At 51.4% G+C, this 26,183-nt stretch overlaps 12 protein-coding genes across 12 annotated transcripts; 5 read left to right on the top strand and 7 right to left on the bottom strand.

Moving 5' to 3' along the window:
* Positions 1 to 1,449: 1,449 nt before the first annotated feature.
* On the bottom strand, positions 1,450 to 2,427 carry AUEXF2481DRAFT_25619 (uncharacterized protein; the record flags this gene model as incomplete). The annotated part of the gene is made up of 4 exons (XM_013492585.1): positions 1,450 to 1,660; positions 1,716 to 2,117; positions 2,174 to 2,231; positions 2,268 to 2,427. The coding sequence occupies 4 exons, from the start codon at positions 2,425 to 2,427 to the stop codon at positions 1,450 to 1,452; spliced, it is 831 nt and encodes a 276-aa protein (XP_013348039.1).
* Positions 2,428 to 3,240: 813 nt separating this feature from the next.
* On the bottom strand, positions 3,241 to 5,202 carry AUEXF2481DRAFT_25618 (uncharacterized protein; the record flags this gene model as incomplete). The annotated part of the gene is made up of 2 exons (XM_013492584.1): positions 3,241 to 4,979; positions 5,031 to 5,202. The coding sequence occupies 2 exons, from the start codon at positions 5,200 to 5,202 to the stop codon at positions 3,241 to 3,243; spliced, it is 1,911 nt and encodes a 636-aa protein (XP_013348038.1).
* Positions 5,203 to 5,952: 750 nt separating this feature from the next.
* AUEXF2481DRAFT_35665 (uncharacterized protein) lies at positions 5,953 to 7,458 on the bottom strand. The gene is made up of 2 exons (XM_013492717.1): positions 6,995 to 7,458; positions 5,953 to 6,943 (listed from the first exon to the last, which is right to left on the bottom strand). Exons 1-2 carry the CDS (start codon positions 7,257 to 7,259, stop codon positions 6,132 to 6,134), a joined length of 1,077 nt encoding a protein of 358 aa, XP_013348171.1. The 5' UTR covers positions 7,260 to 7,458; the 3' UTR covers positions 5,953 to 6,131.
* A 227-nt stretch (positions 7,459 to 7,685) lies between these two features.
* On the bottom strand, positions 7,686 to 8,462 carry AUEXF2481DRAFT_35664 (uncharacterized protein). The gene is made up of 5 exons (XM_013492716.1): positions 8,410 to 8,462; positions 8,337 to 8,356; positions 8,213 to 8,278; positions 8,105 to 8,153; positions 7,686 to 8,037 (listed from the first exon to the last, which is right to left on the bottom strand). Exons 1-5 carry the CDS (start codon positions 8,419 to 8,421, stop codon positions 7,987 to 7,989), a joined length of 198 nt encoding a protein of 65 aa, XP_013348170.1. The 5' UTR covers positions 8,422 to 8,462; the 3' UTR covers positions 7,686 to 7,986.
* Positions 8,463 to 8,586: 124 nt separating this feature from the next.
* On the top strand, positions 8,587 to 9,642 carry AUEXF2481DRAFT_35662 (uncharacterized protein). The gene has a single exon (XM_013492715.1). It carries the CDS (start codon positions 8,651 to 8,653, stop codon positions 9,245 to 9,247), a length of 597 nt encoding a protein of 198 aa, XP_013348169.1. The 5' UTR covers positions 8,587 to 8,650; the 3' UTR covers positions 9,248 to 9,642.
* An 863-nt stretch (positions 9,643 to 10,505) lies between these two features.
* Positions 10,506 to 12,142, top strand: AUEXF2481DRAFT_61943 (uncharacterized protein; the record flags this gene model as incomplete). Its single annotated transcript, XM_013492833.1, has 3 exons — positions 10,506 to 11,076; positions 11,133 to 11,558; positions 11,724 to 12,142. 3 exons carry the CDS (start codon positions 10,506 to 10,508, stop codon positions 12,140 to 12,142), a joined length of 1,416 nt encoding a protein of 471 aa, XP_013348287.1.
* A 135-nt stretch (positions 12,143 to 12,277) lies between these two features.
* AUEXF2481DRAFT_194057 (uncharacterized protein) lies at positions 12,278 to 13,169 on the top strand. Its single transcript, XM_013492998.1, has 3 exons — positions 12,278 to 12,555; positions 12,701 to 12,832; positions 13,012 to 13,169. Exons 1-2 carry the CDS (start codon positions 12,382 to 12,384, stop codon positions 12,827 to 12,829), a joined length of 303 nt encoding a protein of 100 aa, XP_013348452.1. The 5' UTR covers positions 12,278 to 12,381; the 3' UTR covers positions 12,830 to 12,832; positions 13,012 to 13,169.
* Positions 13,170 to 14,039: 870 nt separating this feature from the next.
* AUEXF2481DRAFT_25614 (uncharacterized protein) lies at positions 14,040 to 17,328 on the bottom strand (the record flags this gene model as incomplete). Its single annotated transcript, XM_013492583.1, has 6 exons — positions 14,040 to 14,325; positions 14,379 to 14,823; positions 14,874 to 15,079; positions 15,128 to 15,235; positions 15,288 to 16,663; positions 16,717 to 17,328. 6 exons carry the CDS (start codon positions 17,326 to 17,328, stop codon positions 14,040 to 14,042), a joined length of 3,033 nt encoding a protein of 1,010 aa, XP_013348037.1.
* Positions 17,329 to 19,834: 2,506 nt separating this feature from the next.
* On the bottom strand, positions 19,835 to 21,475 carry AUEXF2481DRAFT_194858 (uncharacterized protein). The gene is made up of 4 exons (XM_013492997.1): positions 21,063 to 21,475; positions 20,915 to 21,010; positions 20,572 to 20,860; positions 19,835 to 20,518 (listed from the first exon to the last, which is right to left on the bottom strand). The coding sequence occupies exons 1-4, from the start codon at positions 21,288 to 21,290 to the stop codon at positions 20,181 to 20,183; spliced, it is 951 nt and encodes a 316-aa protein (XP_013348451.1). The 5' UTR covers positions 21,291 to 21,475; the 3' UTR covers positions 19,835 to 20,180.
* Positions 21,476 to 21,661: 186 nt separating this feature from the next.
* Positions 21,662 to 22,609, bottom strand: AUEXF2481DRAFT_25612 (uncharacterized protein; the record flags this gene model as incomplete). The annotated part of the gene is made up of 1 exon (XM_013492582.1): positions 21,662 to 22,609. One exon carries the CDS (start codon positions 22,607 to 22,609, stop codon positions 21,662 to 21,664), a length of 948 nt encoding a protein of 315 aa, XP_013348036.1.
* A 224-nt stretch (positions 22,610 to 22,833) lies between these two features.
* Positions 22,834 to 23,467, top strand: AUEXF2481DRAFT_25611 (uncharacterized protein; the record flags this gene model as incomplete). The annotated part of the gene is made up of 2 exons (XM_013492581.1): positions 22,834 to 22,946; positions 23,002 to 23,467. The coding sequence occupies 2 exons, from the start codon at positions 22,834 to 22,836 to the stop codon at positions 23,465 to 23,467; spliced, it is 579 nt and encodes a 192-aa protein (XP_013348035.1).
* Positions 23,468 to 23,981: 514 nt separating this feature from the next.
* AUEXF2481DRAFT_25610 (uncharacterized protein) lies at positions 23,982 to 25,504 on the top strand (the record flags this gene model as incomplete). The annotated part of the gene is made up of 2 exons (XM_013492580.1): positions 23,982 to 24,479; positions 24,527 to 25,504. 2 exons carry the CDS (start codon positions 23,982 to 23,984, stop codon positions 25,502 to 25,504), a joined length of 1,476 nt encoding a protein of 491 aa, XP_013348034.1.
* Between the last annotated feature and the right edge of the window lie 679 nt (positions 25,505 to 26,183).

The raw sequence follows: 26,183 nt of genomic DNA, 5'->3' as shown, positions 1-26,183 counted from the left end.
GATCACTATGACTTTCGTCACAACCTATACCCAAGTCGCGGCTTCGACCGAGTCCTAGTTTTCCATGCTCTCACGAACAGACACTATCACCAAAACACTCAGTAACCTCCGTCACATCACACTCAAGATCAACTGCTGCAGAGATTGCTGGCAGTATTACGTTGATATTGACCTCAACAATCGAGATGTTCGCCATTGGTCAGCTCGACAGCGAGAGATCATACCAGACCGCGTCGACAACGACCCCGAGTACTGCCGAGTCCTGGATCTTCACGAGTCCATCCCGCTGTCGAGATGGGCAGAAGAATACATGAACGACGATGACGATGATTGGCATTTTGGCGGTGAAGAAGTTGCAGAAGAGGCGGACAGACAGCATGCAGAATGCGAAAGTGCAAGCGGAGGTCTTTCCTGCTACTCAAGAGGCCATGGACGGATTGTGGAGGGATTGTGGTCAGAGTGGCCAGATGGTGCCATCAGTCAGTGGGCTTTCCAATCTCTCGGTCGCCATGCAAGAGATCCTTGGAGTCCCATGTCGAAGGTACAGTGACTGAACAATCCATCACGAACCAACTGGCCTTTAATGATCTGATCTTACAACCCCGAAGCAAGTCATAGTGATTGGCAAGGACTCAATGATGCACGTCAGCAGGAAAGGTATCACAAGCACAGGAAAGAGTCTCAAGTGCAACCAGACTATCGCCTCACCTACTAGATAAGCTCCCACAATAAGCCGTAAATCAGACTCAGAAGACAACTGTCTTTACCATACATCAATCATCAATACTGCTTCGCAATATCCAAATGCACATACCTCGAAGATATGATATCAGAAGCCGCTAAGACATTGTCAAGCGTATTCCTTAACAGCCAACACTCAAGAGCCATGGACATTGTGGAATTCTCGTGGTCAGACTCGACTGCCACATATGTCGTGAGTGCTTCGATGACTGTACCCTAACATCGGATAATCGGACCGGTGTTGTGGATCCCTCCTCTTGACTTACTATACTTCATGTCTCGAGAGACTAGCATAGCAATTTTCATGTCCCGAGTTCTTCTCGAAGTGAAAACGATAAGGATACAATGTATCAAGATTGACAGTATCTTAAACTACACATATGGGGGATTACGCTCCGCTCACATGTTTTCATGCACAAGAGTTCAGAGTGGTGAGGAGGAAAAAGATACGGTTTCCTATGATACAAACTGGGATACTGGAAGTAGCAAGTACCAAGAGGGATTAAAAGCAAGGAAACAGGATAGGAGACGGAAGTGCCGTGCAAAGCAAATCAAAGCAAAGCAGATCAAACTTGCAAGACGACGTCAAAAGGAAAGCATCTTCAGACCAATAAACGGGCGCCTCCAGTGACTGAAAAGGTCACGAAACGCAAAGGGAAGCATGATTCTTCGATGCACGTTTGCATCAATTCAGGAGGATAGGATAGTTTAGACTTCCATGTCAAGGAAGATCCACTTGTCACTTGTGCAAGCAACGCCCTTAGACCAGCGGTCGAGGGTAGTAAGCTCGAAGCCGACCCAGCCGAGGTCACGGGTCAAGTCTTTGAGGTCTTCTTGGTCGGCAGAGCGATCGAGGCAGACGACAAGGTTGGAGCAACCAAGGTCGTCGTTACCGGCCAGCTCGAGAAGGCACATGAGGCTGTCGGCGATGGTTAGTGAACTGTAGCATAAAAAGACAGGAGCGTTAGACATACCCGTTCTTAAGATCAGGTCCGATGACCGACTTATCGAAAAAGACGAACAGGGTGCTAATCCCATTCTTGTCCGAGACAAAGCCACGGAAGCGCAGTCCAGCAGCATACTCCCAGATCTCGACCCACTCGCGCACAGCAGTGGTTGGAACAGCCATGTCGATAGCGCTGTCGGCCGAGGGCGAAGGAGAAGGCAGCGGGGCGCTTCTGTCGTTGCTTGTCTTGTTGTTGTAACGCGCACCCATCACAAGCGAGTCCTGAGCGACGGTGTTTCCCTCACCAAGAAAAACGGTGTCCAGTGTCTCGCAGAAGAGTCTCTCACATTCTTCCGTGATGGTATACGCGGCGCCTCCACTGCGCGAGCGAGCCTTGAGGCCCGGACGCTGCGGCGACGACGACGAAGCCCTGTTGGCTGGCGTCGCGCGCGGAGACGGCGGCGGTGACGGTATTCCCGTGCTCACCTCAAACCCACCACCCCGCTCCTGTTGTGCCAACACACGTTAGCCACCGTCCTCCGTTCTACCAATAAGAGACGAAGGGTATGCAAGTACGTACCGCCTGCCCCGCAGGTAGAGTAGTGGAAGCCCTTCAGGGCCATGTCGACGGCATCAACGGTGTAGGCGCTGGCCTGGATGTTCGAACGGGCGGCGACTTCCTTGGTCGCCTGGTAGTAATTACTACTACTATTACGGGGTTGATTGGAATAATTCGCCATTGAAAGGGTATGCCACGGTTGCGTGCCGGGGCTGTACGGTTTGGAAGGGTTGTCGGAGACGAGTTGGCGAGACGTAGAGTCTTTGCGAAGGGTTGCGAGTGCGTGGAAAGTGGACGGAGTGGTTTGGTTGTGGTTGGATCGAGGCAAGATGCGCAGGGCCTGTACAGGATTTATGAATCGACGTCGGACCCTTCGAGGAAGGACCAAGCCCCGCTTCACGTGACGATCTCTGTCGCTATCACTCACAAACTCAACCCATGGACCGATAGTCTTCTCTAACGGCTATTCATCGTTCACCTGCCGTGTCACCAATTACATTTCACTACACGCGCTCACTTCTTAAAGCTCATCATGTTCGATGTTGGGTGGATAGAACGTTCTCGTATCAACCCGACCGCCAGTCGAGATTGGCCTTCCAAAGCCTCCTGTCACGCCATCTCGAGACCGTAACAATGACATCAAACGGTGGTTTCACATGCTTTTTGCAGGGTCATGGCTTCTGCTTGGTCACAAGGCCATTGGCACAGAAAGGGTTCTGTGACATGTCTTCATAATTTGTTGTTGGGTATTTACAGTGGACAACTGCCCATATCGGATTGATAATGTGCCTGCGGCTTTCCTCCAACTCTCCCAAACTTTCCTTCCTCCCAATATGATCAAGGCAAAAACATGGCCTCTGTTCTGTGCACTGCCAACCAACGCCAACGCTTGATGATAAAATAGAAAGGAACCAGCTGAATGTTTCTGGCGTCCAAAGGAAAAATGCGATAACAAAGGAGAGGTTGCCGACATGTGTGCCCCCAGGCTATCGGCTCACATCTCACGGTAGTCGACTGATCGCTGTCTGCGGTTGCGTGCTTGCTGACGATGCGGGTTGACGGGACGGCGGATGTAGGCGCCATCATCGCCCTCGGCTCCTTGTTGCTGGTTGTTGTTGTTGTTGTTGTTGTTGTTTGCGTTGTTCCAGTTCTGGTTGCCTTGCCACTGCTGGCCTTGACCTTGACCTTGGCCTTGGCCTTGTGCGTATCCTCCGTTTTGGCCCATCATTTGGTTGTTGTTGATGTAGCCGCCTCCGTACATGTTTCCTCCCCGTTGCTGCTGTTGCTGCTGTTGTTGGAAGCCCATGCCGTTCATGCCGTTCATACCATTCATGCCATTCATGAAGTTCATGCCGCCCCACCCTCCGTTCATCATCAGCTGGTTAGGCATGCCCATCATGTTCATCGGCATTCCCGGCATGCCCATCATACCACCGGGGAAGCCCATGCCCATGGCTGGGTTGAAGCCACCCATTCCTGGCATGCCTCCCTGTTGGCTGGCGAGTGCGTTCATAGATTGAATGAAGTTGTTCTGATCGAAGGCGCCTCCCTGTGCTGGTGGTTGAGATGCGTTGTTCTGCTTGCGCATAGCTGCAGGACCTGTAGGGATTCTAGCATTCTCCAACTCGTCTTCGGCGGGTCGCTTCTTTGACTCGGCGGCCGCGGCAATTTGTGGAGTCGAGGCAGCGGACTTTTCTCCGTCTACTGATGCTGGCTTTGGCGAGTTTGACTTTCTGTCGATTGCAGCAGCTTCGTTGGTAGACTGCTGCTCAGTCGGTGGTGGGGTAGCGGACTTCTCCTTTTCCTTCTCCAGCTTCGTCTTGGCTCTGTCCTCTTCGTAGACCTTGATCTTGTTTACAGCTTCCTCATCAGGGACGAGATTGTCAACTAATGTGTTGTCTGAGGAACAACCAGGGCAGACAAAGTCATTTTCAAGAAGAGCGTTCTCGATACAATCACGGCAATATGTCTTCCCGCAGCAAGGAGTTTTCATTGGATCAACGAACATGCGTTTGTCAATAGGACATTCCAAACCTCTCTCGCTCAGCTCCTGACTGTTTGTGTCGGCAGCATCGGCCTTGTCGGCGGCTGCTTTGGCCTTAGCTTGGAACTGTTCCCACGCAGCCTCATCTGGTCTTGCAACGACCCATTCTCCAGTAGCCGTGTACATGACACCAGCGGGCAATTGAGAAACGTCGATGGTACCGTCGCTCGAGAGCGCAGTAGGTTTTTCGACGACCTTGAGGAAGGAACGTGGGATACCAGTGGTACGTCTGAACTTGGGGCGACCGTCGAAGTTGGGGTCATTGTTGGTAGGACATGCTTGAATCCAGTGGCCCTTCTCACCACAACGGTGGCAAGTGTAGCCTGGGGGGAGAGGCTTGTCGGGAACGTTTGCTATCTTTTGAAAGCCACCAGGGCGATGGACGGCCTTCTGGTTAGCCATCTCTTGCTGTTGCTGCTCCCATTGGGCGCCTCCAGCTTGAAACATGGCCGCGATTTTCTCTTCTTCTGTCATATTCATGTTCATCTCTTGAGGAGCACCGTTGCCCATGGGCGTTCTGGTCGCGGCGGCGGGTCTCGAGGATTCGATGCGATGTTGGTTCTTCGCCATGACGGGCATCTTGCCGGAAACATAGCGTGCGGCTCTGCCGGCGCCGGGCTTAGAAGCAGGAAGACGTCTTGCAAGAACGGTGGTTCCGCGGGAAATAATGGAAGTGTCATCGTTGTATTCTGAGTGAGGTTAGTTTCATGATATGTATCACAGGCTCAACTGTCGCCTACCTTCATTGGTGTCGAGGTTGTAGATGTTGAAGTCGAAGTCAGTGCCATCGCCGAGTCTGCTCATGTTGATTATGTCTCGCTTGAGCTCAAAAACGGAGATGCCAGTGCCATCAAAGGTCACTCTCTGCACATCCTTCTGGTTCTTGAATCTGAAGAAAACGGAAGAAGACATGGTTAGGGATACCACAAAGGACGTTTTAAAGCTAGAGGAAGGCAGTAGTACAGCCGAAAGGTGAGAAACCAGATGGATTCCAGGCTCAGATTGTCAAAGAAGGACAATAGGTCTTATTGAGATTTTGCCTCGTGCGAATACCGACTATGGTAGGATGTTTCTTCTTGACTTTGTTCTTTTTCTGAAGGTTTAGGAGGTCTTCAAGACACTAAACACTATTGCAATAGAGCTGGGGTACAGGATCTCTGAGTAAAAGGGGAGAAAGAGTGTATTGGTGATGTGAAGACCTCAGGGCAAAGATTTTGTATGTGGGTATGCAACATGCACAGTCGCAGACTTGTCCCTCCTCTCAGACCAACTCCTCAAACACTTCCACTTGCTCGTGTGAAGATCTTGCGCGGCTGACTCACTGAGCGACGATGGCGCGTTCCTTGCACTTATCGACGGGCGCGCTTGGGCGATGTAATGCGATTTGGCGTAGATAATCGAGACGACTGATGTGATGGCCGTGGTGAGCCGTGGTGAGTCGCGGCTGATGATTGTGTCGTGTGGTTGATGGAATACAAAGGGGAGGATGTCTTGTTGGCGAAGTCCAAGCTGAAGCAGCAGCCTGAGACCGCCTTTCACTTAGTCAGCCGGCCGGCCTCGGAAGAACTTTCCGACCCTTTCCGAATCCGGGCAGCTCACTCAAGCTCCCTCTTCGCTGTGCTCTAAGAGGCACTTCGATGTTCAAACATCACGCTGATTGCTGTCAATGTAGATTTCTTGAGATAGACGAGGAGCATTGTTGATTTCAATTGTCATCAAACACATGTCTTAGACTCATTATCTGAGCACACCCCAAACACATGGTCTCACGTTCAGAGATGTCTCATCTTGCGAAGACCAATCACACCCTTCTGTTATAGACTCTCTGTGTCGAGTGATGCTCAAGGTACAGTCACAACAACTTTCCCAATTGCCTTATTCTCCTCCATGTACCCATGTGCCTCACCTATTCTCTCCAATGGAAATGTCTTGTCAAGAAACATTTCAGACCTGAATGTCCCAGATTCTACTCTGCTGATCACATCTGCAATCACACTCTCCACGCCTTCGATATCTTCCTGTCCGGGTTCCAGGCTGTAGAAAGTCATTTTCCGAGTAGGTGGGATGAGTGCGGGTGTGAAGTCTTTCATAGACCATTGCTTGGTAAGAACTCCAGTAACCACTACAGACCCGTACTTTGCCAGGTTGGGCAGAGCTAGCGTCTGGATGGTGTCGGGTCCCGCCAGCTCCAGTAGGCAGTCCACACCTTTTGGGGCCAATCTCTTCAGCTGCTCCTTGAGCTCATCCTCGAGAACAACATGATCTGCTCCGATCGATTTGAGCTTTGCGACCTTGTCCTTTTTACGGGTAGTGGCAATGACGGTACATCCATGATCTCTGGCTAGCAGAACAGCCCATACGCCGACGCTGCTTGTTGCTCCATGGATGAGGGCAGTCGCGCCCTTAGCGAGCTGAGCTGCCTCAAACAGGGATCCGTATGCTGTCCACATGGACATTGTAATTGCGCCCAGCACGTCCCATGACAGAGAAGTCTCAGGTAGCCTAAAACAACGCTGAGCTGGGCAGATGACATATTCGGCGTAGGCTCCATCAAATGCCTTGCCGCCTCCATAGATGAAGCCAGTGCACATGTCACCTTTTCCAAATTTGGTCTCGGAGCCTGCCTCCTCGACGATCCCAACAAACTCCTCGCCTGTACTGCTGTTAGTTAAGGTCGTCAAGAATGAAGCTGGGCGTGGCCTACCAAGGACTTTTGGTGGATCGGGATGGAACTCATCAACAAACATTCCGAACTCAGGTGGTGCTGGCTGATCGCCATTTCTTCCACGAAGCTCAGCTCGATTCAGACCGGCGGCCTTGACCTTTATTAGAACCCATTTTTGCGATGGAAGTGTGGGCTTGGGGTAATAATTTTCTATGGTGAAGCATTTAGATGGCGGTTGGGCGCCCGGTAATGACAGCGCTGCGGCGGTCATCGTGCCGCTGGGTGTGTTGTCCCACGAAGGCATATCGATATGCTGACTTCTTAATAGTGATCAAGTTGCTTGTGTGGACATGTGCTGAGCGATCTTGCGGTGGCCCAGGATCGAAGGTTGGTAGGGCTCTTCTAGTCAAAGTGACATCATTAGCGGCCGGCAACACGTATCGCACGATATGCACTTCGAGAACGTAAAGTGCTGGTAATTATAATCTAGATTCTGGCACGACGCGAGAAGCCTAAGTCGACTTACCATGACAATCGTAATAACACGGCTCCACACGTTGTAGCACAAGCCTCGAAGAATCAACATCATCCGGAGATAGCGGATTCGTGTCTTCATATTGATAGATCTAGCAGACATGCATGATTTACTCACATACTTGCATAACTCATATCTGCCGACAGTTCGCCGGACGTGGAATAACATGGCTGCGTTTTGAGAGCGATTCGGTAAGGTAGAGTGTCTGGAAAAATATGTGCCGGTCCATCGCTTCGGCCGACCAACAGAACGCACATGAGCGTTCAGATATTCTATGATTGCCTGGCGGAAATGGACCGATGCAAATGAACAACTCTGCAAGCGTGATACAGTTTGCATGGCCTTCGTCACGCTGGTATCATCATCTTCATCAAAGAAGGGCCGGAAGTTGTCTGAAGTTGGAATTGGAAGAGCGCTTGAGGATTTTTTCAGATATGATACATGAAAGGGCAGAAGGAGTCTATTATCGGTCGGGAAGTTGCGTGGACCATAACGTCTACTCGTCGTCGTTCTCCATGTACTTTTGCTTGAGGTCCTTCCATTGGCGCTAGAGGTTGTGTCAGTAGACGGATTCTGGCGATGACTCGGGGATGTGAATGTGGACGTAGACGTACACCCTTGTTGACGGAGTTCCAGACGCTGTTGGAGGCGTTGTCGAAGGCGCTGCGAAAGGGTCAGACCATGTACAGTAGAGCGAGGAATTGATTGAGAAGCGGGCGTACATCTCCAAGCCGAAGGCGCTGACAAAGACGACGCTGAGGAAGACGTAGTTCTTGCGGAAGATGGTGCTGTTGAGCAGAGTCAGAATGTGATCGAGGAAGGGCGAGGTGGTGGAGTAAGACGGACTTGTAAACACCCTGGAGAGCCTGGAAACGGAGTCAGTGAGGGAGCGCAAGAAGCGCGTAGACAACGAACTTACGGAGGAGGCCATTGTGAAGAGTGGATGGGCGAGACTGAACGTTCGTGTGCTGGATCTGCTACTTTGATGGCGATGAGGGAAGCCGTCGCCGAACATCCAATTGTGCGCACGGGCCCGTTGGACGCGGTCAGCCAATTGACATGGTCAGCACTTTGCTTGGCATGTCTGTTTGCTGCCCTCCCGTCAATTCGATTCACTGAGTACGCCTGGTCAAAAGGCTGTCTAATCGACTGGCAGCGAGATGCCTACCGAAGCCACCAAAGTTTCCCGCGCGGGCATCACAACCTCAGCCTCTGGCGAGCGACACATTCCCGCCTCCGTACGTCCCGATGGGTCTTTGAGAAAAGAAATCCGCGTACGTCCTGGCTACCGCCCTCCGGAGGATGTCGAGCTATACAAGAATCGCACTGCCGAAGCGTATAAGAATCGTGGCAAAGGTGGTGTTCCAGGCGCCGACACAACACCCGCGACAAAAGACCTTCCCTCTGCCGCTGCCAACAAGAATGCAAAACGCAGAGAAGCCAGGAAGAAGGCCGCAGCCTCTGCTCCCACAAAGGAGGATACGTCTACTGTAACCAAATCAAACGTGTCTGCTGCTCCTGCTGAAGCCGTAAAGGAGGAACTTGTCGACCCGGAGGTTGAAAAGACAAAGGAGGCTAAGAAACTGGCCAAGAAGCTACGCCAGGCTCGCGATCTACAGGACAAGAAAGAGAAGGGTGACGTTCTGCTTCCTGAGCAGTATCAAAAGGTCATTAAGATTGACGAGCTCATTCGACAACTGTACAATCTGGGCTTCGATTCAAACGGAGATGTCAAGGCAAACGACGCCAAATCTTGAAACGACCATGTCAACCCATCTCTACCACGATCGCCATAACCTTCTTCGTATCATACAATCCGAAGGGCGTCTCATACCGGACGTGAACCTCATCTGCCTTGACTTGTAGCATGCTACCTCTTCCACCGCCAACCCTTGAGGCAACCTGTCTGCGCAGCTCGTCAACTGCTTGAGACTGCGACCAGAAATACACGCTATTGAGCTCCCCAGTCAGCTCGATCACTATAGGTTTCTCATCAAAATCGGCGATCTTGTATGGCCCGGACAAGTCTGCTAAATGTCAGTCATAACACTCGCTGTCACTGAGGATTTGCTCCTACCGCATTCATGCCCTGAAGGTATGACCACCAATGTCGCTCTAGAGATACCGTACCACGCTCTATGTTCTAGCGCTGTATGGACTTTGTCCGCTGTGGCAGACACTAACATAGAACGGGACGCTGTCGCTTGATCGTCCAAGTTGTATGGTCGATCCGTCGTCTTCGTGTCCTCGTTTTCGTCTCTGTTCGGTCTACCCGAGTACCCTTTCTCGTAAGGGGGAGGGTTGTCCATCATGTCGGAGCTTTCTGCAAGGAGGAGCTATGCGCGCGTTGTTGGACTTCTTTTGAGGTCCGATCGACCGAGGAGCAGGCTGACTCACTGCGCTTCACGGCTGTGTATGTGCCTGGAGGATCATAAGTCGTACAAGCTCCTGAGCCTCGACGGATTCACGATGAGCACAGTCAGGTGCCTGATTTTACTTTCCAGGCAACTTCTCGAATCCTTCCAACGCGCTTCTGGAAGTTCGGCTTCACCGAGCCTGCCCACAGCCGTGTGGCTTGGCAGCCAATGACTGTGGAGGGATTTCCCAACTCCACCTCTATTCTGCTCAAGCCAAGAGACTTGCACCACTTGCTTGAACTTCAAACCCGTAACGGTTCGGGCTAGCATGCCGACGGGCCGCTCGACTAGTAATTGTCTGCGCTGACATGTGGTTTCCTGAGAATCAAAGAGCATCTTTGTCACCGCCTGACTTTCCCCAGCTCCAACCAGGCAGATACGGCATGTTGTTAGGGCCGTATGTCGTGGCTCATCCGAAGGCATGTCAGCCTGTTCGAGGTCTCAGATAGCTTCGCCGTGCAAATGACCAGTCATATGCGCAGTATTGAGATTTCCACCCAAGTATATAAAGAATCACTTCCAGTCTTTCTCTTCACCTTTCTCCGTCTCACACTCAACTCTCCGTTCAGATCAAATTTTATTTTACCTATACATCAAGATGGTTTGGGGATATCATGCTGCGGAGCCTAATTCCTACCTCGTCATCACTGGCGCAGGTGTCAAAGGACTGAAGCTCACCAAGAAGGCCATGGTCTGGCCTTTCCAAAAAGTCACCAAAATCTCGGTCACTCCTTTCCATTTCACGACCGACTTGCAGGCCATGACATCGGAGAAGCTTCAAGTCTGCTTACCAGCAGTCTTCACGATCGGTCCAAAGGATGATGAAGAATCCCTTATGAAGTACGCTGGTTTGATGACTGACGGCAGTTCCGACACCCTGGTCCCTAACCGCGAGCATATCCAAGCCATCATCATGGGTATTGTCGAAGGTGAAACACGTTCGATCGTCTCTGAGATCACCATGGGCGAGCTTTTCCAGCAACGCGGCATCTACAGAAGAAGAGTCGTCGAGCACGTTCAGTCAGAACTTACCCAGTTCGGTCTTCACATCTACAACGCCAGTATCAAAGAACTTCGCGATATGCCTGGATCGCACTACTTTGAGTTCCAGTCAAAGAAGGCTCATGAAGGTGCAATGAACCAGGCCAAGACGGATGTAGCAGCAGCTCGTAAGTTTTCCGTACCCTCATTATTCCACATTACAACCGCTGACACACGAGAACAGGTATGCAGGGTGATGTCGGAGAAGCTAGAAACGTAGGAACGACAAAGCAAGAGATTGCCAAGATCAACGCCTACACAGCCGTCCAGGAGACTGAGCGTAAGATCGAAAAGGCAAAGGCAGACTCGAAGTTCAAGTCTCAAGAGATCGAGATCGAGAGACAGCTGAACATTGAGCGCATCCAAGCCGAGCGCGCTGCTGAACTCAGAGACGCTGATCTCCAGAAAGGCGTTCAAGAGAGCAAAGCTTTGATGGAGCTTGAGCGTATGAGAGCCACTCACGTCACAAAGGCCAAAGTCGCAAAGGAGTCCGCAGCACAGGATGCCGATGCGCAGCTGTACAAGGCTCGTCAAGCCGCCGAAGCCAACGCTTTCCAACAGTCCAAGACCGCCGATCTCGAATTGTACACTATCCAGAAGCAAGCCGACGGTCATTTCCACAGGAAGCAACGCGAGACGGAAGCAAAGTTCTTGCAAGACAGCAGGAACGTTGACGCAAAGTTCATGCAAGACAGCAAAAACGCCGACGCTTCCCTTTACCGCGCACAACAAGACGCGCTCGGTGACTTGAAGATCAAAACAGCCGAAGCAGAAGCCCTCTACGTCCGCCACGAACGCGAAGCAGCCGGAATAATCCAGCTCGCCACCGCCTACGAAAAACTCTCCTCCGTCCTCGGCGGCCCAGCCGGCGTACGCGACTGGATGATGCTCCAAAGCAACATTCCCGTCCAACTCGCAAAGGCCAATGCCGAAGCCATCAGAGGACTTCAGCCAAAAATCAACGTCTGGACTACTGGAGCCCAGGATGGCAGTGCTGCAGACTCTTTTGCTCCGATTAGGAATATCATGCAGAGTTTGCCTCCGCTGTTCTCGACAATTCAGGATCAGACTGGTATGCTGCCGCCGGCTTGGATGGCGCAGATGCCTAATGGTGCTGGTGGGCAGGCACGTAATGACTCTGTTCACGGGTCGCCACTTGCTGTTGAAAAGCGCAAGGGGATCAACGGCTCTTAGATTTGTGCTCACTCAACCAGCGTTCAATGATTAGATTAATGATTGGCGTGTGGACTTTGGAAGGTTCCAAGACGAGGATCTCGGTGTAGATGTCGGGACGGATTTGCTTTTTTCTTATCTCTGATTCGGTGCGGTAATGGTCTTTTTTATAGTTCGATATCCAGTGCGCTTTTTTCCTCAAGATGCAACATGTCCCTTGACGCTGATCTGGAAAGTGAGGGAGCAATACATCGATTCGCATGGTTCGTAGAGAACAGGACTGTGTCGGTCGTGTTGGGAGTCGACTGGGAGTACAGGGTTGTCGATATCGAAAGAATCGCGTGTATGGGCAGCTGATGGAGAAGAAGAGTCTCACGACTTTCCAGAGCGTCAGCTATCATCCTCTACATGCAGACTGCCTGACCAAACATCAAGTGAGTAGTGTTTCCCAATGCAACTTCCCCATCATGCTGTCTTCGCTCCCGGCCACCCCCACTCACCACGAGTGAGATTGAGTCAAATACCCACATCATGTGAACTGGCAGCCTAGATCACTGGACTCAATACTTATGTAAGCAGGCACCTCCCAGCTCTCCTATAAATACCTCCATCTCCTCGCAATTCTCCTTCTTTCTCTCATCCCTACCTTCCTCTTCCGCAATTCCTAACTACTTCTCTCTCGCCCCATTGCTTTCTACTGGTCTGTGACTGGTAAGTGAAGGGGGAAAATATGATTGTTACTTTACTTGTATTGGTGGTGAGTGACTGGGTTGAGTTTTGTTGCTGGTTTTGTATCGTTTGAGACAACTTCTGAGGGTATATGATCACCTGTCGGCAGGACGAGTTAGATGGCCGTATCTCCCCTTGGCTAGTGGTGACCTGAAGTGCAGGGGCGACATGAATAGAAACAAGAGCAAACGAGTATCACGCAGGATGAATGCAAGGCCGATTGAGGCCTACCACTCTCAGCACGATGAGAAAAATAGCGAGGGTCGCTCCCTCCGAAACTCGAGAAGAAGAAATCGTCGGGACAATTTGGGAAATCGAGGGATCGATGGATATCTGGAAATGCAAACCCATTTGGGGACTGCGAGCAAGAGCGACCAGTAATTTGCCAGACATCACATCGTGACATCTGCGACGAGCTTGGAGTAGATGAGGGTGATCATGAAGAAGGGTTGAACGTGCTTCTGTGAAGACGAGGAAGTAATGTTTATAGCTAGCACGATTCGACCGGGAATAATGCGCACGCAGACGAACATTGTGCACTGGTTCTGTTGGGTACGGCATGAAGAAGTGTTATCACCATTCGATCGAACAACTTTAGAGAGAAAGACTGACCACACAGCATGACCAAATTAAAGAGTGTTCGAAGCCTCGATGAAAATGGGCCGATGAAAATGGGCAGATGTATAGATTATGATTCGTTATTGATCATTAGCGAAAGACGAGATGAAGCCAAAACAAGAAATCACGCTCAAAGCGAAGAACGCCTTCAAATGAGCAAAACTCCCCAAGTCGTCAACTTGTCCGCCAGTTTCGTAAGGGCAGAACAAGTGGTATGCAGCATTACTCTCTCGCTTTTTTCTCTCCGAATCCCGGGAAATGACGAAACAACAACATGATGAAGAAAAGAAAGCAAGAAAAACATGCCCTCCACGCTGTTCGGCTAAAGCAGAGGCGTAAGGGGTATGTCCCGAGATGCTAGAAAAAGAAAACATTGAGAAAAAATCACCGAAAGATAGGAATCCCTCTCCTGCAAGCCGAGGATGCCAATAAAAGTAAGGAGATATACAAAGCCATGATACGTTTATGCAACAAGCAAGCAATAAGCTGGGTGAAGGATCTCGAGTGTGACGAGTCCTCACTACGAGACATGCGCTTCAAAAACAAGAGCGGTATTGATAACTCAATGACTTCAGACAATTTGATCGATGGAGTTGAAAGAGTCTCCTGATCCGAGCGAGTCGCCAGTCAGGCCTTCGTTCTTGTAGATGTCAGTGCCGTCAGGGAACAGGGTGCGGTCGATTGCTTCGAGGATCAGGATGTCGCTGACTGCCACACTGGAAGCATGTTGAAGACGTCGGATGAAAGCGATGGTGCGATGGAGCAAACTTTGCAGCTTGTCCTTAGAAACCAGCTGTTCCAACCAGTCAATTTTGCAATTGTAAACTGCTGCAAGAACCAGCATGTTGCCGAATTGTCTGGAGATAATCAGCTGTGATCTACGACGAATTCACGACTTGAGCGGACTTACGCATGAGCAGTGCCCATGATGTTTGTGACTATCAAGCGGTGGTCAAAATTCTCTACACCGTCGAATGCTACCGTGCTGCGCAGGGCGGCATCGATACAAATGCGGCATTTGGACTTGATGTCTTCTTCGCCGTGGTACATGTTAATGGCTGTGAATAGCGCAAGCTCGGTCTCTCGTTGTTTACCGTTCGCATCTCTCGTCAGCTCTTCAATGGTTTTGCCTTCTCCGAGCCCGGGCATGACGTGTAGAGCGAAGTCCAAATATGGTCGGGTGCAGACGTAACGAGCGCCGTAATACTTTCCTCTTAGACGTGCAACCACAATGTCGGAAGCGGGTGGATCATCGTCAGACCAACAGTAAGTTGGCATGAGTGTTTGCCAGCCTTGTAAGTCCTCCTCTTGCTGCCAAAGGAGATCCGCAAGTTTACGCGGATCTTCTGCAGATACTAGGCGTCGTTAGCGATGGCTCATCACGATGTAATACCGGAAATCATACATTGTCCTCCATACAAGCCCGTGTGGATCTGATTCAGCTTCGTGCGTAGATAGAGTTGGGCCGAGTAGTACAGTGTCACGATGTACTTTTCTCGTTCGTCCTGGGACCAGTTTGGTGATTGCGGTATGTACTGCTCAGGATATATAACTGTTTTTTCGAGTAGATGGAGACCGCTGCGTGGATAATCCCACTCAGCGAGGATGTCACTGTCGACAGGTTAGCTTGAAACAACCATACTTTTTTCAACCACATACCTCTCAAGCTGTAATGCTGACCAGAATGCAAGGATGGTCAAATTCTCGTGATTGGTCAGTGCTCGCTTCTTTTTCTTCATCTTCTCGAGCGAGTTGTCCAGGCCATCGCTGCGACTCATGTCAGTGCAATTTTCTGACATGTCAAGGGACTCAAACTTACATCTTCATACGGTAAAGGCATGTCCGTGCAGCCGTATTTATCCAGCTCCAACTCTCCTGAACTCTAGCAAGTTGGCCCTTGTAGAGGCCGGCCAGGAGACGCGCTTGGGCAGCTGCGAGCTCGTTTGAGTCTGTAAAATCACCAAGGATCGAGGCCGCTTCCCGATAGTAGACGAAGCCAGCTATCTTTTCGATGTTCTGAGCCTGCCTCCTGTCCGATATCTGATTGCCCGTGCCATCACAAGATTGAGCCCGTGTGACTCCAGCAGAAGAGTTTGCGACGTTGCTAAGGTACTGTCGCGGTGAAGATGCACTTGGCTTCACAACAGGCGATGCCATCGTGCCCTGAAGAGCGTTAGCTTTACCCACCGGACCGAGTTCTTGGACCGGACCAGGAAGTGGATCACCAGCCTCGCATATTTTTCCTAAGGCAAGAACTAAATATACGATCGCATTGGTGATTGTCCTGTCCGGCGCACGCTTGGGCGGCAACGACGCGGAGCTGCTCGGATAGTCTCCAGGCAGAAGGCCGACGGCATAGTTGTCGTTGCGCTTCCTTCGCTTAGCCTCCCGCTCACCAGAGCCATTTGATACAAACAATGGCGAGTGAGCATATTTGACTTCTGCACAGTGTTTTTGTTGAAACTCCTTGAGGTATCTTCCAAAACTCTCAACGTCAACAAATGGATGCAGTCGATGGATATTCTTCTTGTATGAAATGAACAAGTTATCAATAGTGTCGATGTCCATAGCCATGGCGGGAGAACCAGGAGTGAATGGCTCGGATCGTCGGCTATCGTTTTCAGGAGTCGAAGCGATAAGATCTTCTCCACTCGCACTGCCTGCAGGACTTGCGGCGCCGATGGCTGCTTTGTCATCTCTGTCGCGCTCGCCAGCTCCGTAAAGACGTAAGAGGCCACGGTCTTCGCCTTTCATGACATAATTTTCCTGGATATTGCATTTACTGGTTCGTACGAATGGTTGGATGGATGGCCAACGAAGCAACAACTTGTGAGCTGCTGTGGTGTGTTCGCCGAGTTCCCAGCTTTGCTGTTGGACTCCAGCCAGCTCCACAGAGTCGTTGAGGGCTACAGCCACAGTGCTTGAGCCATTCTGGCTGGATCCATTAGGCGTATCGACGCGAGTCAGCGTCGAATTGCCGAGGGCGAGGTGGTTCTCTACAACACCGAGTCGATCACTGATGGTTTTGATGGACATGAGAACTTCAGTGACCATGTCAGAGAGAGCCTGGTTACTCTTGTCGGCCTTGGTGGGATGTGTGTCTTTGTAAATACATTCCAGGTTCTGGTCTTTGCACGTTGCACAAGGGCGATTTTCATCGCATTTGGATTTACGCTCACGACATCTATCGCAGGCCTGTGTATAAAGATAAGAATCATCAACAAGAGTCAAGACGTGAGTTGGCCTACCTGACTGGCGCGCATACTCTTCTTGCGCGAGTTTGGGTTTGTCATTTGCATGGTCGGATTCATGTATTGTATGTGCTGTGGATAATAGCCTGGCGGTGGCTGGCCATACGGATCCAGCATTGGTGCTACTACATAGTTGACATGTTCGCCTTGCGGGTGTTGTGGATGATGCGCATAAGCGACTTGCGGATGGTCCATGGGTGGTCGAGAGTTGGGCGGTTGCCCGGGATGATGTTGTTGCTGTGACTGAGGATGGGGATGGGATTGCAAAGGGTTACTGGGCGGACGAGGGTATTGGGGCGGCGCAGGGGGAACGTCAGACTTGATGAGAGGAGTGCCGTGGACAGCAGGTGGTGCCGTGTTTGGATGATCAGCCCTGTCCGAGCCTTCAGGGTGCGGCGCTGGATGTATCACCGTGGAAGGTGGTTGTGGGCCGTGATATTGATGCGACGGTGGTGGGGGAGGGTGCAAGGAGTCGACACTGGGTAGACTGTGTGGTCTTGGTGGAGGGTAGATGTGCTGATTCGAGGGAGGAACAGACTGGTCGTTAGGGAGCGAAGGACGATGATAGTGCTGGTCGGGGCCGGCAAGGGGCGCACGTCGTTGATCCATGGACCGGCGGCTGCTACTCGTAGACGGCTGTCCGTGTCAGTGGCGCTCAGACGTTGCAAGCGTGCACGTAGGACTCCGCAGGACAGGTAGGTGGGCAGATAGGGCAGATCAGGGCGGCAGTGGCAGTGGCAGTGGCAACAGCAGGGGCAAGAGCGAAGCAGAAGCACTTGAGCTTTGGTACTCGGTCGAACAGAGACGGCGACGGTCGGAGATGAGCAGAGGGGACGTTCGACCTGAGGCCTTGTACAGTGACCTGTGAGATGGCACCTGCTCAAAGTCCAGATCAGATCAGATCAGATCTGGTCAGATCTTGATGCGGCGGCGATGGCGGTATCAGCAGTGGCAGGGGAACAGCGTGGGCGAGAGCAGCGTGCAGGACAGTTGCAAGTCGCGAGTTTGAGCTGTCGAGTCGAGTATGATGACTTGATCCTGGCAGAGTATGACGGATGGCCGTCGAGGTCGAATCTTTGCGATTTGCTCGTCCCCTGCAAGATAGAGTGCGATTCGCTGGGTCCATCAAACGCTGGTGTGCGCGCCGCGATCTCGTTTGTCGACAAAAGTCGTCCTTTCTCTTGCGGATCCACGCTACTGGGCAAGGGCCAGGAGCATGCTAGACACGAACTATGGTCCCGACTCCCAAGTACGCTCAGTCTCTAGCGTCTTTGTCTAGGGCTCTAGCCTCCGTCGTAGAAAGAAGCCCAACGACTTACAAGCACTAAACGCATCAAAGCTGCGCTGAGAATTATCAGCGACCGTCCTGCAGCTCTAGTGGCTACAAGAAGCGCAGACAAGAAGAGCTCCCAGACGCCTGCCCGCCCGCCTTGAGCTTTGTGCGAGTCAGAAAGCTCCAGCCCAACCTCCGTGACTCGTGTCCCCGAATTCAACTCAAACCTTCATTCGACCCTCCATATCTCGTACAGTTGCCTCTTCATTTCACCAACCCGAGCACAATCTCTGCCGTGCTCAATCAGCCAGGGTTGCCATGTATCTCTTGGTTTGATTGTCGACTGATCCCTGAATATACTACTTTCTCCGCGGTAAAGCTTATTGCCCTGCTCGACGACACTCGCAGTCGAAGCATAGCCGGACCCTGGTGCGCGTGGCTGGATGCACCAGACAGTACAAGATACCCGACCAGACAGACTCCTTGCCTATCTCCACCAACGGCTTTGCTCTCGCTGGGAGGGCTTCCAGAACCTAGCTCACTCGAATCTGCTTGAGCTTGGTCCTTCTCAAATTCTGTTAGATTAATGTATTTGTTGTATGCCTCCTTGGAGCACGAAACTCCTGTTTCCAACTCGATCTATCCCACCTTGATCACTCGTCGAAAATAGAGATGCCCTTGATTGAATACTAATCAATCTACTGGCCACGTCAGGGAGGTAGATAAACTTGCCTAAACAGGAGCAATTCATGCAGAGCAACTCTTACCAGTCTTTACACCCATGTCAGATCGACCGTTCGCCTTCCCGGATACCGGACGTCCAAACCGGCGGTGAGCTGTATGGCGATCTTCCTGTTCTACCGACACAACCGGTTTCAGATTCGATCCCTGCCGCCAGGAATCCTCCCATCACCGTTCGGCTCTTGCTTGGGTGTCGTGATATATCAAGGTTCGACAATTGTTTCCTGGATGTATCATGGGCCTGGCATGACCCTTCACTGAGAACCTGATTTAAGGTGACCTGTCCACCGAGAATTTGCGGTATATTGCAGCTTCATGTCCGCAATTTGTGCGACCAAACGCTGCTGCATCTCGCTCGTTATTACTTGACAAAAGGCACTCTATTCACGATATGGTCTAACTTTATTAGCGCGACGTGGAGAACCGTAACTGTGGTTTTGGGAACTTGACATGCAACGGGGCGGAGCGTCGCGGTGCCAGAAAGTGGAGAGAGTTCAGCCGTTATTCGCGACTCGCGAAAGGGGTACGGTACGCCTAAGAAACAACTCGTCGTCCCGCACCGGCAGAATGTGACGACTATGATGGGCTCTTTGACAGCGCATGCACTGTAAGTTGATACACCGCTCACAGAGACAGCTTACGATCATGAGACATGCCTCGAGAGATTGCCAATGAGCGTCGCATTCAGCGCGTTCTAGAATTGCGATACGACCATTGACCTCGACTTGTTCTGTTGCTGCGAGTGACATGCTCATCCTGCCACGTTGTGCGATTGTAAAGACATTACGTCTTCGAGGCAATGCCACTTGATTGGATCTATCACCCAGTTGCACCACATCGTCACTGCAGCAGCCTGCAGTTCGTTACCATTCCAAATTTTCACAGCACAGTGAGAGCCCCCGCAAAGGTGCATCCTCCTCATGCAGGCTAGAGCAATAGGACGGAGATCTGCAGACCGCTTCGATACTTGACAGCCTGTCATGCAGAAGTGTAAGGATAGTCTTCGTGTGGCGTGTCACTTGGTTGATCCGTTCACTCGTCCGAACATGCCCGCCACGACGGCGTCTTGACCATCGACGTACTTTTGTGTCTGTTCCTGTCTAACGACGAGCTTTTTCCTACATACTACGCAATAGTTGGATTGCTTCTAGAAACTGTCAAACTCAAAGATCCATACGGTCAATGTCGTGCATAGAGGATGAATAGTTCCTCGTGCAAGTAACCGCCGACGGCGAGGGTGGCTCCACTCAGCGTCTACTGAGGTCTGTCGACATGCGCATATTAACTTGCCTGCAGCTCACACCCATTCGGAGACCGGTGAAGAAGCTACCAGATTGATACACGCAGAGGGGCCGTGGTTTCGAAATTGAAACAAGAATCACCTGTGTTTTGCAAATGTGGAACTGGATGCGAAATGCGTCTTCCTTTTCTTCTCAGACCTGCATGCTTAGTCTCGTCTCTTGACCTCGTGCTCGTGTTTTTGATCACGGAAATGCTGAGTAAAGGCCTTCGTATCGATGGCTGGTGTCGTTGCCGCAATCTCCTGTGCCCTCACCCAGGTTTCGATCTTGCCCCTGACCAACACGACTGATCCATCGGGCAATTTGTTCGGCTCGATCATGGCCGTTTCGCTCAGGGTCATGACCACATCCTCGGGAGCAATCCAAGTTTGCTGAACGATCTGGTCTACGGTCCATGATCGATTCGAAGGATCTGACAAGATGGTCCTACAGATCGAGGCTGACCAGTATGCCAGATAGGCCTTTCTTCCGAGACTCGATAGGGCTGGTGTTTCGTCAGTGTGGCGCACGAGTAATCGGTGATGGATGATTTCTCACGTTTCTCAGGACCACCGAGTCTGCCTTCGCGTCTACTGAGTTCGTAGCTCACGCCCATAAGCAACTGACCCAGACCGCGTTTCTGCCACGGAGGAAAGACTAGAATGCAAGCCACGTTGTTGTTGTCCCAGCTCATTTTCTCCTTGCTAAAAAAGCCCACGACATGTCTCTCTGCCGTCTGCGGATCCGTAAGCACGAGGAGGTAGTATCGAAATGTGGTGACATCGTAGAAGACGGACTTCGTGTCGAGGAAGAGCTTGGCGAACAAGGAGAGATTTTGCGAATACAGCTGCGCGGCATGTTAGCCATCAGGCAATCCTTAGAAGTGATCGTTCGTGCGTACCTTGTGCTCTTCACCATCAATCTCATATATTGATTGGTCGCCCGTCTGGTAAATCAGAGTCCCTGGCAGCGGCGAGTCTTTGAGCGGACAGACCCTCTGAACTGTGTCAGCTTGGCCTGAATGTCGTGTGCTGGTAATGCGGTCTTACTCTGTGAGCTAGGTATGGCATGAGCTCTTTCGAGTAGCGGAAGCAGCATTCGCAAACGTAGAGGCGTTCAGCCTTCCTGCCGACAAGATCTTCGGGATAAAACGACGGATACCATGGCTTGATCTGGATGTTTCCCAACACGACATTCAGGACATTAGGCTCGGTGGGCGACTTTTTGGGTGTTTGGTCTTCGCGGGGCCTCGTCTGAGGAGACACTGCAGCGGCCATGTCGTGGATTGACGAGTTGCTCTAACCAAACCGTTCGCATCATTGTTGGTGCTGTGCACAAGAGATCATGCTGGAGTCCGGGCGTTCATGCGGTGCGAGCGATGCCTGATAATTGTGTTACAGCTCGAGCGTGATCGTTGTCCCTGCTGCGACGCCGAGGTCCTCGAGGTCCGCCAAGACAAGGCTGCTCCAAGGCTACAAAAATATATCATGATTCACGTTGAATGCTTTTGCTTCATGCTCTGCCCTACTTCATCTATGTACATGCCAGATCACGTCAGAGTCGCATTGCTTTGACTGTTCCTTAGCCTTGTTCCGTTCCTTTTCGATCTTTACCGCGTCCATGTCACCGTGTCTTGTGCCCAGGTGCCTTACAGTTGCGTCTCGGAGTTCGTGTTCCTGTAATTCTCAATGGCAGCATAGATGCCCTCGGGACTGGGCTTCTCAGCAGAGACATGTGGCTCGAATCCGAACTCGCTGACCAAATAGTCGCGTGTTGTAGGACCGATGGTTGCGATGAATGTTGTGAGTGGTGACGCTTCTGGGACTTCTGACCTGTAGCGGCCGGTCTCATCAAGCCAGCCTAAGCAGTTGAGCATTGCTTTGCATCCTTGTGGCGAAAACACGACTACCCACTGCTCCATGGCCTCAGATGCAATGTTTTCTTCGAGAGCACGAGCGAAGTCGATATGAAAAGAAGCCATCTCGCAAGTCTCATAGATGACAACCTCGTGAACACCAATGCGGGCTTCTTGGGAGAGATCAGGGGACTGCAGGGACTTGGGAATGATATCCCGACGAACCTCTCCTACCAGGAACAAAAGAGGAAGCTTGCGATCCTGTCTTACCGTCTGGCTTGTGGGAAGGCGGTTGTAATGGTCCAGCATGAATGCAGAGAGGGCCGCGCCATTGCCAGTCTCTTCCCCGATGATTTGGCATTTCAGACCTAATGATCGTAACCCTCTAGCAGTAGCTGGACCAACGACATACAATGGAAAAGCTTCGGGTAAGAGTTCATTTCGAGTGCGAGGATCAAGGGATTCCACTATAGATGTGAAGGCCTCGACTGCACGCTGCGATGTGAAGATAATGCCGCCATATCGATCTGGGGCCTCGACTGTTTCATTGAAACCAAAGCCGCCGCCTGAAGTGACATCCTTCAGCCAAGTCAGGGCATCTTCCCTGAAGCGGTGTTCTAGGACAGGTAGGAATGTCGGTAGGTAATTGTTCCAGCCAGCAAAGATCTCCTGATATCCATCGGCCGGGATGGACTTTGTCTTGAGCAATAGTACAGGAACGTCTGGTGTCGTGGATGACATGTCGAATATATGTCGTTGATGGTTGGTAGAAATGCAGAGGCGGGAAGGGCCGAGAGGTGGTTGCAAAGAACCCCGATGGAACCCGAGCACGGACGAAGGAGCCCCGGAGACGGACGGGAAACCTGACAAATGCGAAATATAGAAAGATCGATAACATGCCTATCACTCAGATTCCATACCCGATCCTCTCGCAGTTTGGCAGCGCAGTGACAAAGACGACCGGAATGCCACCTCAACCACTAGACGCGACGCCCGAGCAGAAGGCTCAGGTTGATGAAGGAGACAGAAGTCCCAAGCAGCTACCGAAGGGGGTAGTCTTGGGTCCCGATGGCAAGCCGTACGTCAAGAGACAGGATTCATGGATAGATTGATATACTGATTTGAGACTATAGGTGTCGGTCATGCACTTCGGTGTCCTCGTGGTTCGCCATGGCCAAACAGGGCACAGCGAACCCCACCAACATCTCGACGACGACGCCGCCGGCCCAAGTAACCGCCTCTCTCGACATGCCTGCCGACTGCCCACCAGACGTAGAACAGCTTGGACGCTCAGCATGGACTCTTCTTCACACAATGGCAGCAAGCTACCCGGAAAAGGCTTCGTCTGAGCAGCAAAAAGAGACGACGACATTTATGCAACTATTCGGCAAGATGTACCCTTGCTGGGTATGCGCCGACGATTTCAGAGCATGGATGAAGGATGGCAACGAGCCACGCGTGAGCAGCAGGGCCGACTTTGGACAATGGATGTGTGAGGCACACAACGCCGTAAACGTCAAGCTGGGCAAGAAGTCGTTTGACTGCAAGAAATGGGAAGAGCGATGGAGAACCGGCTGGAAGGACGGACGATGTGGTTGATCGCGCCTTCTTTCTATGGCTGCTGCAGTCTACACACACGCTGCGACTGGCGATTGCTTCCACGCCCCTCGGTCAGAACCAAGACACTGTTAACAAACAACGCGAGCAAGACGGCACAGGCTCGCGGGCTCAATGCGCGATTGAGCCCTTTCTGCCTGTCCCGAAGTAACCTTACTCAACTGAGAAGATCTCGTGCGTCAGCATCACGGAAATCGACGAGCCAAAAACACGTCGAGGTGGATCATTCTATGACGTATGCAAGTGCTCATCACGGTTCTCGCGTAACAGACGCGTTTCGAGGCTAAATCGTTACAATAAATACTCTTAGAGGTTCCTTATATACACTCTCAGCTCCTACCTTTCTCCTGCAAGCTGCAAGCCTCTTTGGACAATTCCTTTTGTCCTTGACATCACCAATCGTCAGCTTCCATCACGCCATCAAAATCACTCCCGTCGAACCAATTGCACTCTCTCTAGCTTGACACCATCACGCCCCTCACCATCTACCTACATCATGCCTGGCACACGATCATCCGCCCGTCTGGCTGACAAGCAGTCCAGCCCCCCTGCTGCTTCCCAAGAGACCAAAGACAACAAGCGCAAAGCCGACGACTCCCAATCTTCTCCTTCCAAGAAGGGCCGCAAGAATACTGTCGAGCAAAAGACTATTGAAGAGACTCTCAAGCCGAGTGCAGACAGCAACGGTACCTCTGAGTCCAAGCCATCTGGGGAAGCTGGTCAGAGCGAGAAACCCGAGCAGAAGCCTGCTGCAGACTCAGCTGAGCAAAAGTCATCCGAGCAAGCATCTGAAGAGAAGCCAGCAGAGCAGCCTAACGCAGACATGAAGGACGATGGCTCCATCAAACAGGTCGGCGAGTCGTACCAGGGTCAGAACAGAGAGGGAGAGTCGAAGGACGATCCTGAGAAGGCCCTCAAGGACTCTCGTGGTGGTCAAGGTCTCAACACTCTTGAGCCCGAGAACCCCAAGCCCAAGCCTGACAATCTCCCTATTGTATGTAACACCTACCCACTGATCTGTTCATCAGCTAATTGTTCCAGGACGACATTCACCGCGACTTCGTAAAGGACTCCAATGTCGAGACAAAGGAGCCCGAGGAGTTCAAGGAGTCAAAGGAGTCAAAGATCAGCAAGGGCGAAGAAGGTGCTGTCGAGGAGAGTAAGGACCGTGCTGAGCAGATGCCCAGCAACATCCTAGAAAAGGGAATAATCTACTTCTTCACTAGAGGCCGTGTCGGCATTGACGACCCTCAGAGCGTTCAGGACCTGCAGCGTAGCTACTTCGTCCTGCGTCCCCTGCCCAAAGGCGCAAAGCTGGGCGACGGCGTCATCGAAGACGTCAAGAACAACCGTCTCTTCGCTCTGCCCAAGAAGGTCTTTCCTAAAGGACCCAATGACAAGTTCATGGTCTTTGTCGAGAGGGCAAAGGCTTCCATGGAAGAATTGAGAAGGGACTTTTTCCAACACTCAGAATACCAAACTAAAACTCAAGGAGATCGATCCACACATCCCATTACCCCCATGGGCGAAGGTGTTTACGCAATTACCGCCACCGGCACACGCTCAGAATCACATCTCGCCTACATGCTCACTATTCCTCAAGAGCCCGGTCAGATGCAAGAAGACGTCGGCATCCGCTCAAAGGGCAGCTTCGTACTGAGTCTTAAGAACCCTACCATCAAGGGTCCTTCCTACGCTACCCTCGATCAACCGGCGGAGTTCTCTCAAGACATCATCGACGACTTCCGCAACCGTAGCTGGATGCCCGCCGAGCCCAAGCATCTCGACTTCAATAATGCACAATTGCTCATGATCGGCGAGCCCTTGGATGACAGTCATGCTCTCGCGGCCACGTCAAAGGACAAGAACGCCGATGACAAGGAGACACCACAAGAGGAGATTGAGAAGCTTGAGCATGAAGATGGGCTTCGCGTCGAGCATCTCAAGGGAGATGACACTGTATTTGCCGATCTGGGTCTTTCCCACAAGGAGTACCCCAGTGTCCCTACAACATGGTAACCAGATGACTTTCAATCGCCTGTAGTATTAGGTTTCTGTAATGGGAAATGGATAAAGAGAAGGGTTATTGTTCTTTGCGTTTTTCTTCGTATAGTTGTCAGGGACGCATGGATGAAAGGGAACTACAAGAACGCTCATCTTTTGCTGTTTTGGTTTTCATCAGGATGGATATAATGGGGGAAATGGAATCAATGTAACAGACATCTTCACGCTTTACTCTTTGCTTTCTTGTGTCTCCTTGTCCCTCCGATACTAGTCTACGTATAGAGAGAGTGGGTGTACTCGCGTCTCCAACTCCTCAAGCCTGCAGTGCTGTAATTCTGCCTGAGCGAGCCTTCATGGCACAATAAGCTCTATCGATATCGACATTTCTTTTCTTTTATCGCTTATTTGCTTTCTTCCAATCATGTAAATCGTTCGTCATTACCCCCACCTTACTTGTCTTCTCACATTAGCAAGAAGGTGGTGTGAGACATGACTCGGTGTTTTTGGTCAATGTGTGCATCACAGCTTCAAAGACTCACAATACACGCAAATGTCCACCAATTTTTCCTCAATTGGCACATAAACGATGTGGCACCTCGGTAGGCATATATCGATATCAAGGGGAGCAATCAAGTACACGTGAACGTAGAGTCAAGGGCAAGAGAGACGATACACCAAGAAGAGATAATCACGA

The sequence above is a fragment of the Aureobasidium subglaciale genome (genome assembly GCF_000721755.1).
Source record: "Aureobasidium subglaciale EXF-2481 unplaced genomic scaffold scaffold_1, whole genome shotgun sequence".
Taxonomy (NCBI): Eukaryota; Fungi; Ascomycota; class Dothideomycetes; order Dothideales; family Saccotheciaceae; genus Aureobasidium; species Aureobasidium subglaciale.
The sequence above is the reverse complement of the archived record's forward strand: the minus strand, read 5'-3'. Positions and strand labels throughout refer to the sequence as shown.

Excerpts from the sequence above, each read along its gene's own strand:
- AUEXF2481DRAFT_35665 (XM_013492717.1), bottom strand. The coding sequence starts at position 7,259 with ATGCCTTCGTGGGACAACACACCCAGCGGCACGATGACCGCCGCAGCG. Across the intron at positions 6,944-6,994 it reads CGATCCACCAAAAGTCCTTG|GCGAGGAGTTTGTTGGGATC; the intron begins GTAGGCCACGCC and ends ACAGCAGTACAG.
- AUEXF2481DRAFT_35664 (XM_013492716.1), bottom strand. Across the intron at positions 8,279-8,336 it reads GCTCTCCAGGGTGTTTACAA|CACCATCTTCCGCAAGAACT; the intron begins GTCCGTCTTACT and ends TCTGCTCAACAG. Across the intron at positions 8,154-8,212 it reads AGCGCCTTCGGCTTGGAGAT|CGCCTTCGACAACGCCTCCA; the intron begins GTACGCCCGCTT and ends ACCCTTTCGCAG.
- AUEXF2481DRAFT_35662 (XM_013492715.1), top strand. The coding sequence starts at position 8,651 with ATGCCTACCGAAGCCACCAAAGTTTCCCGCGCGGGCATCACAACCTCA.
- AUEXF2481DRAFT_194057 (XM_013492998.1), top strand. The coding sequence starts at position 12,382 with ATGGTTCGTAGAGAACAGGACTGTGTCGGTCGTGTTGGGAGTCGACTG. Across the intron at positions 12,556-12,700 it reads ACTGCCTGACCAAACATCAA|GCACCTCCCAGCTCTCCTAT; the intron begins GTGAGTAGTGTT and ends TTATGTAAGCAG.
- AUEXF2481DRAFT_194858 (XM_013492997.1), bottom strand. The coding sequence starts at position 21,290 with ATGGCCGCTGCAGTGTCTCCTCAGACGAGGCCCCGCGAAGACCAAACA. Across the intron at positions 20,861-20,914 it reads TTGATGGTGAAGAGCACAAG|CTGTATTCGCAAAATCTCTC; the intron begins GTACGCACGAAC and ends CATGCCGCGCAG. Across the intron at positions 20,519-20,571 it reads ACTCGGTGGTCCTGAGAAAC|CCCTATCGAGTCTCGGAAGA; the intron begins GTGAGAAATCAT and ends ACGAAACACCAG.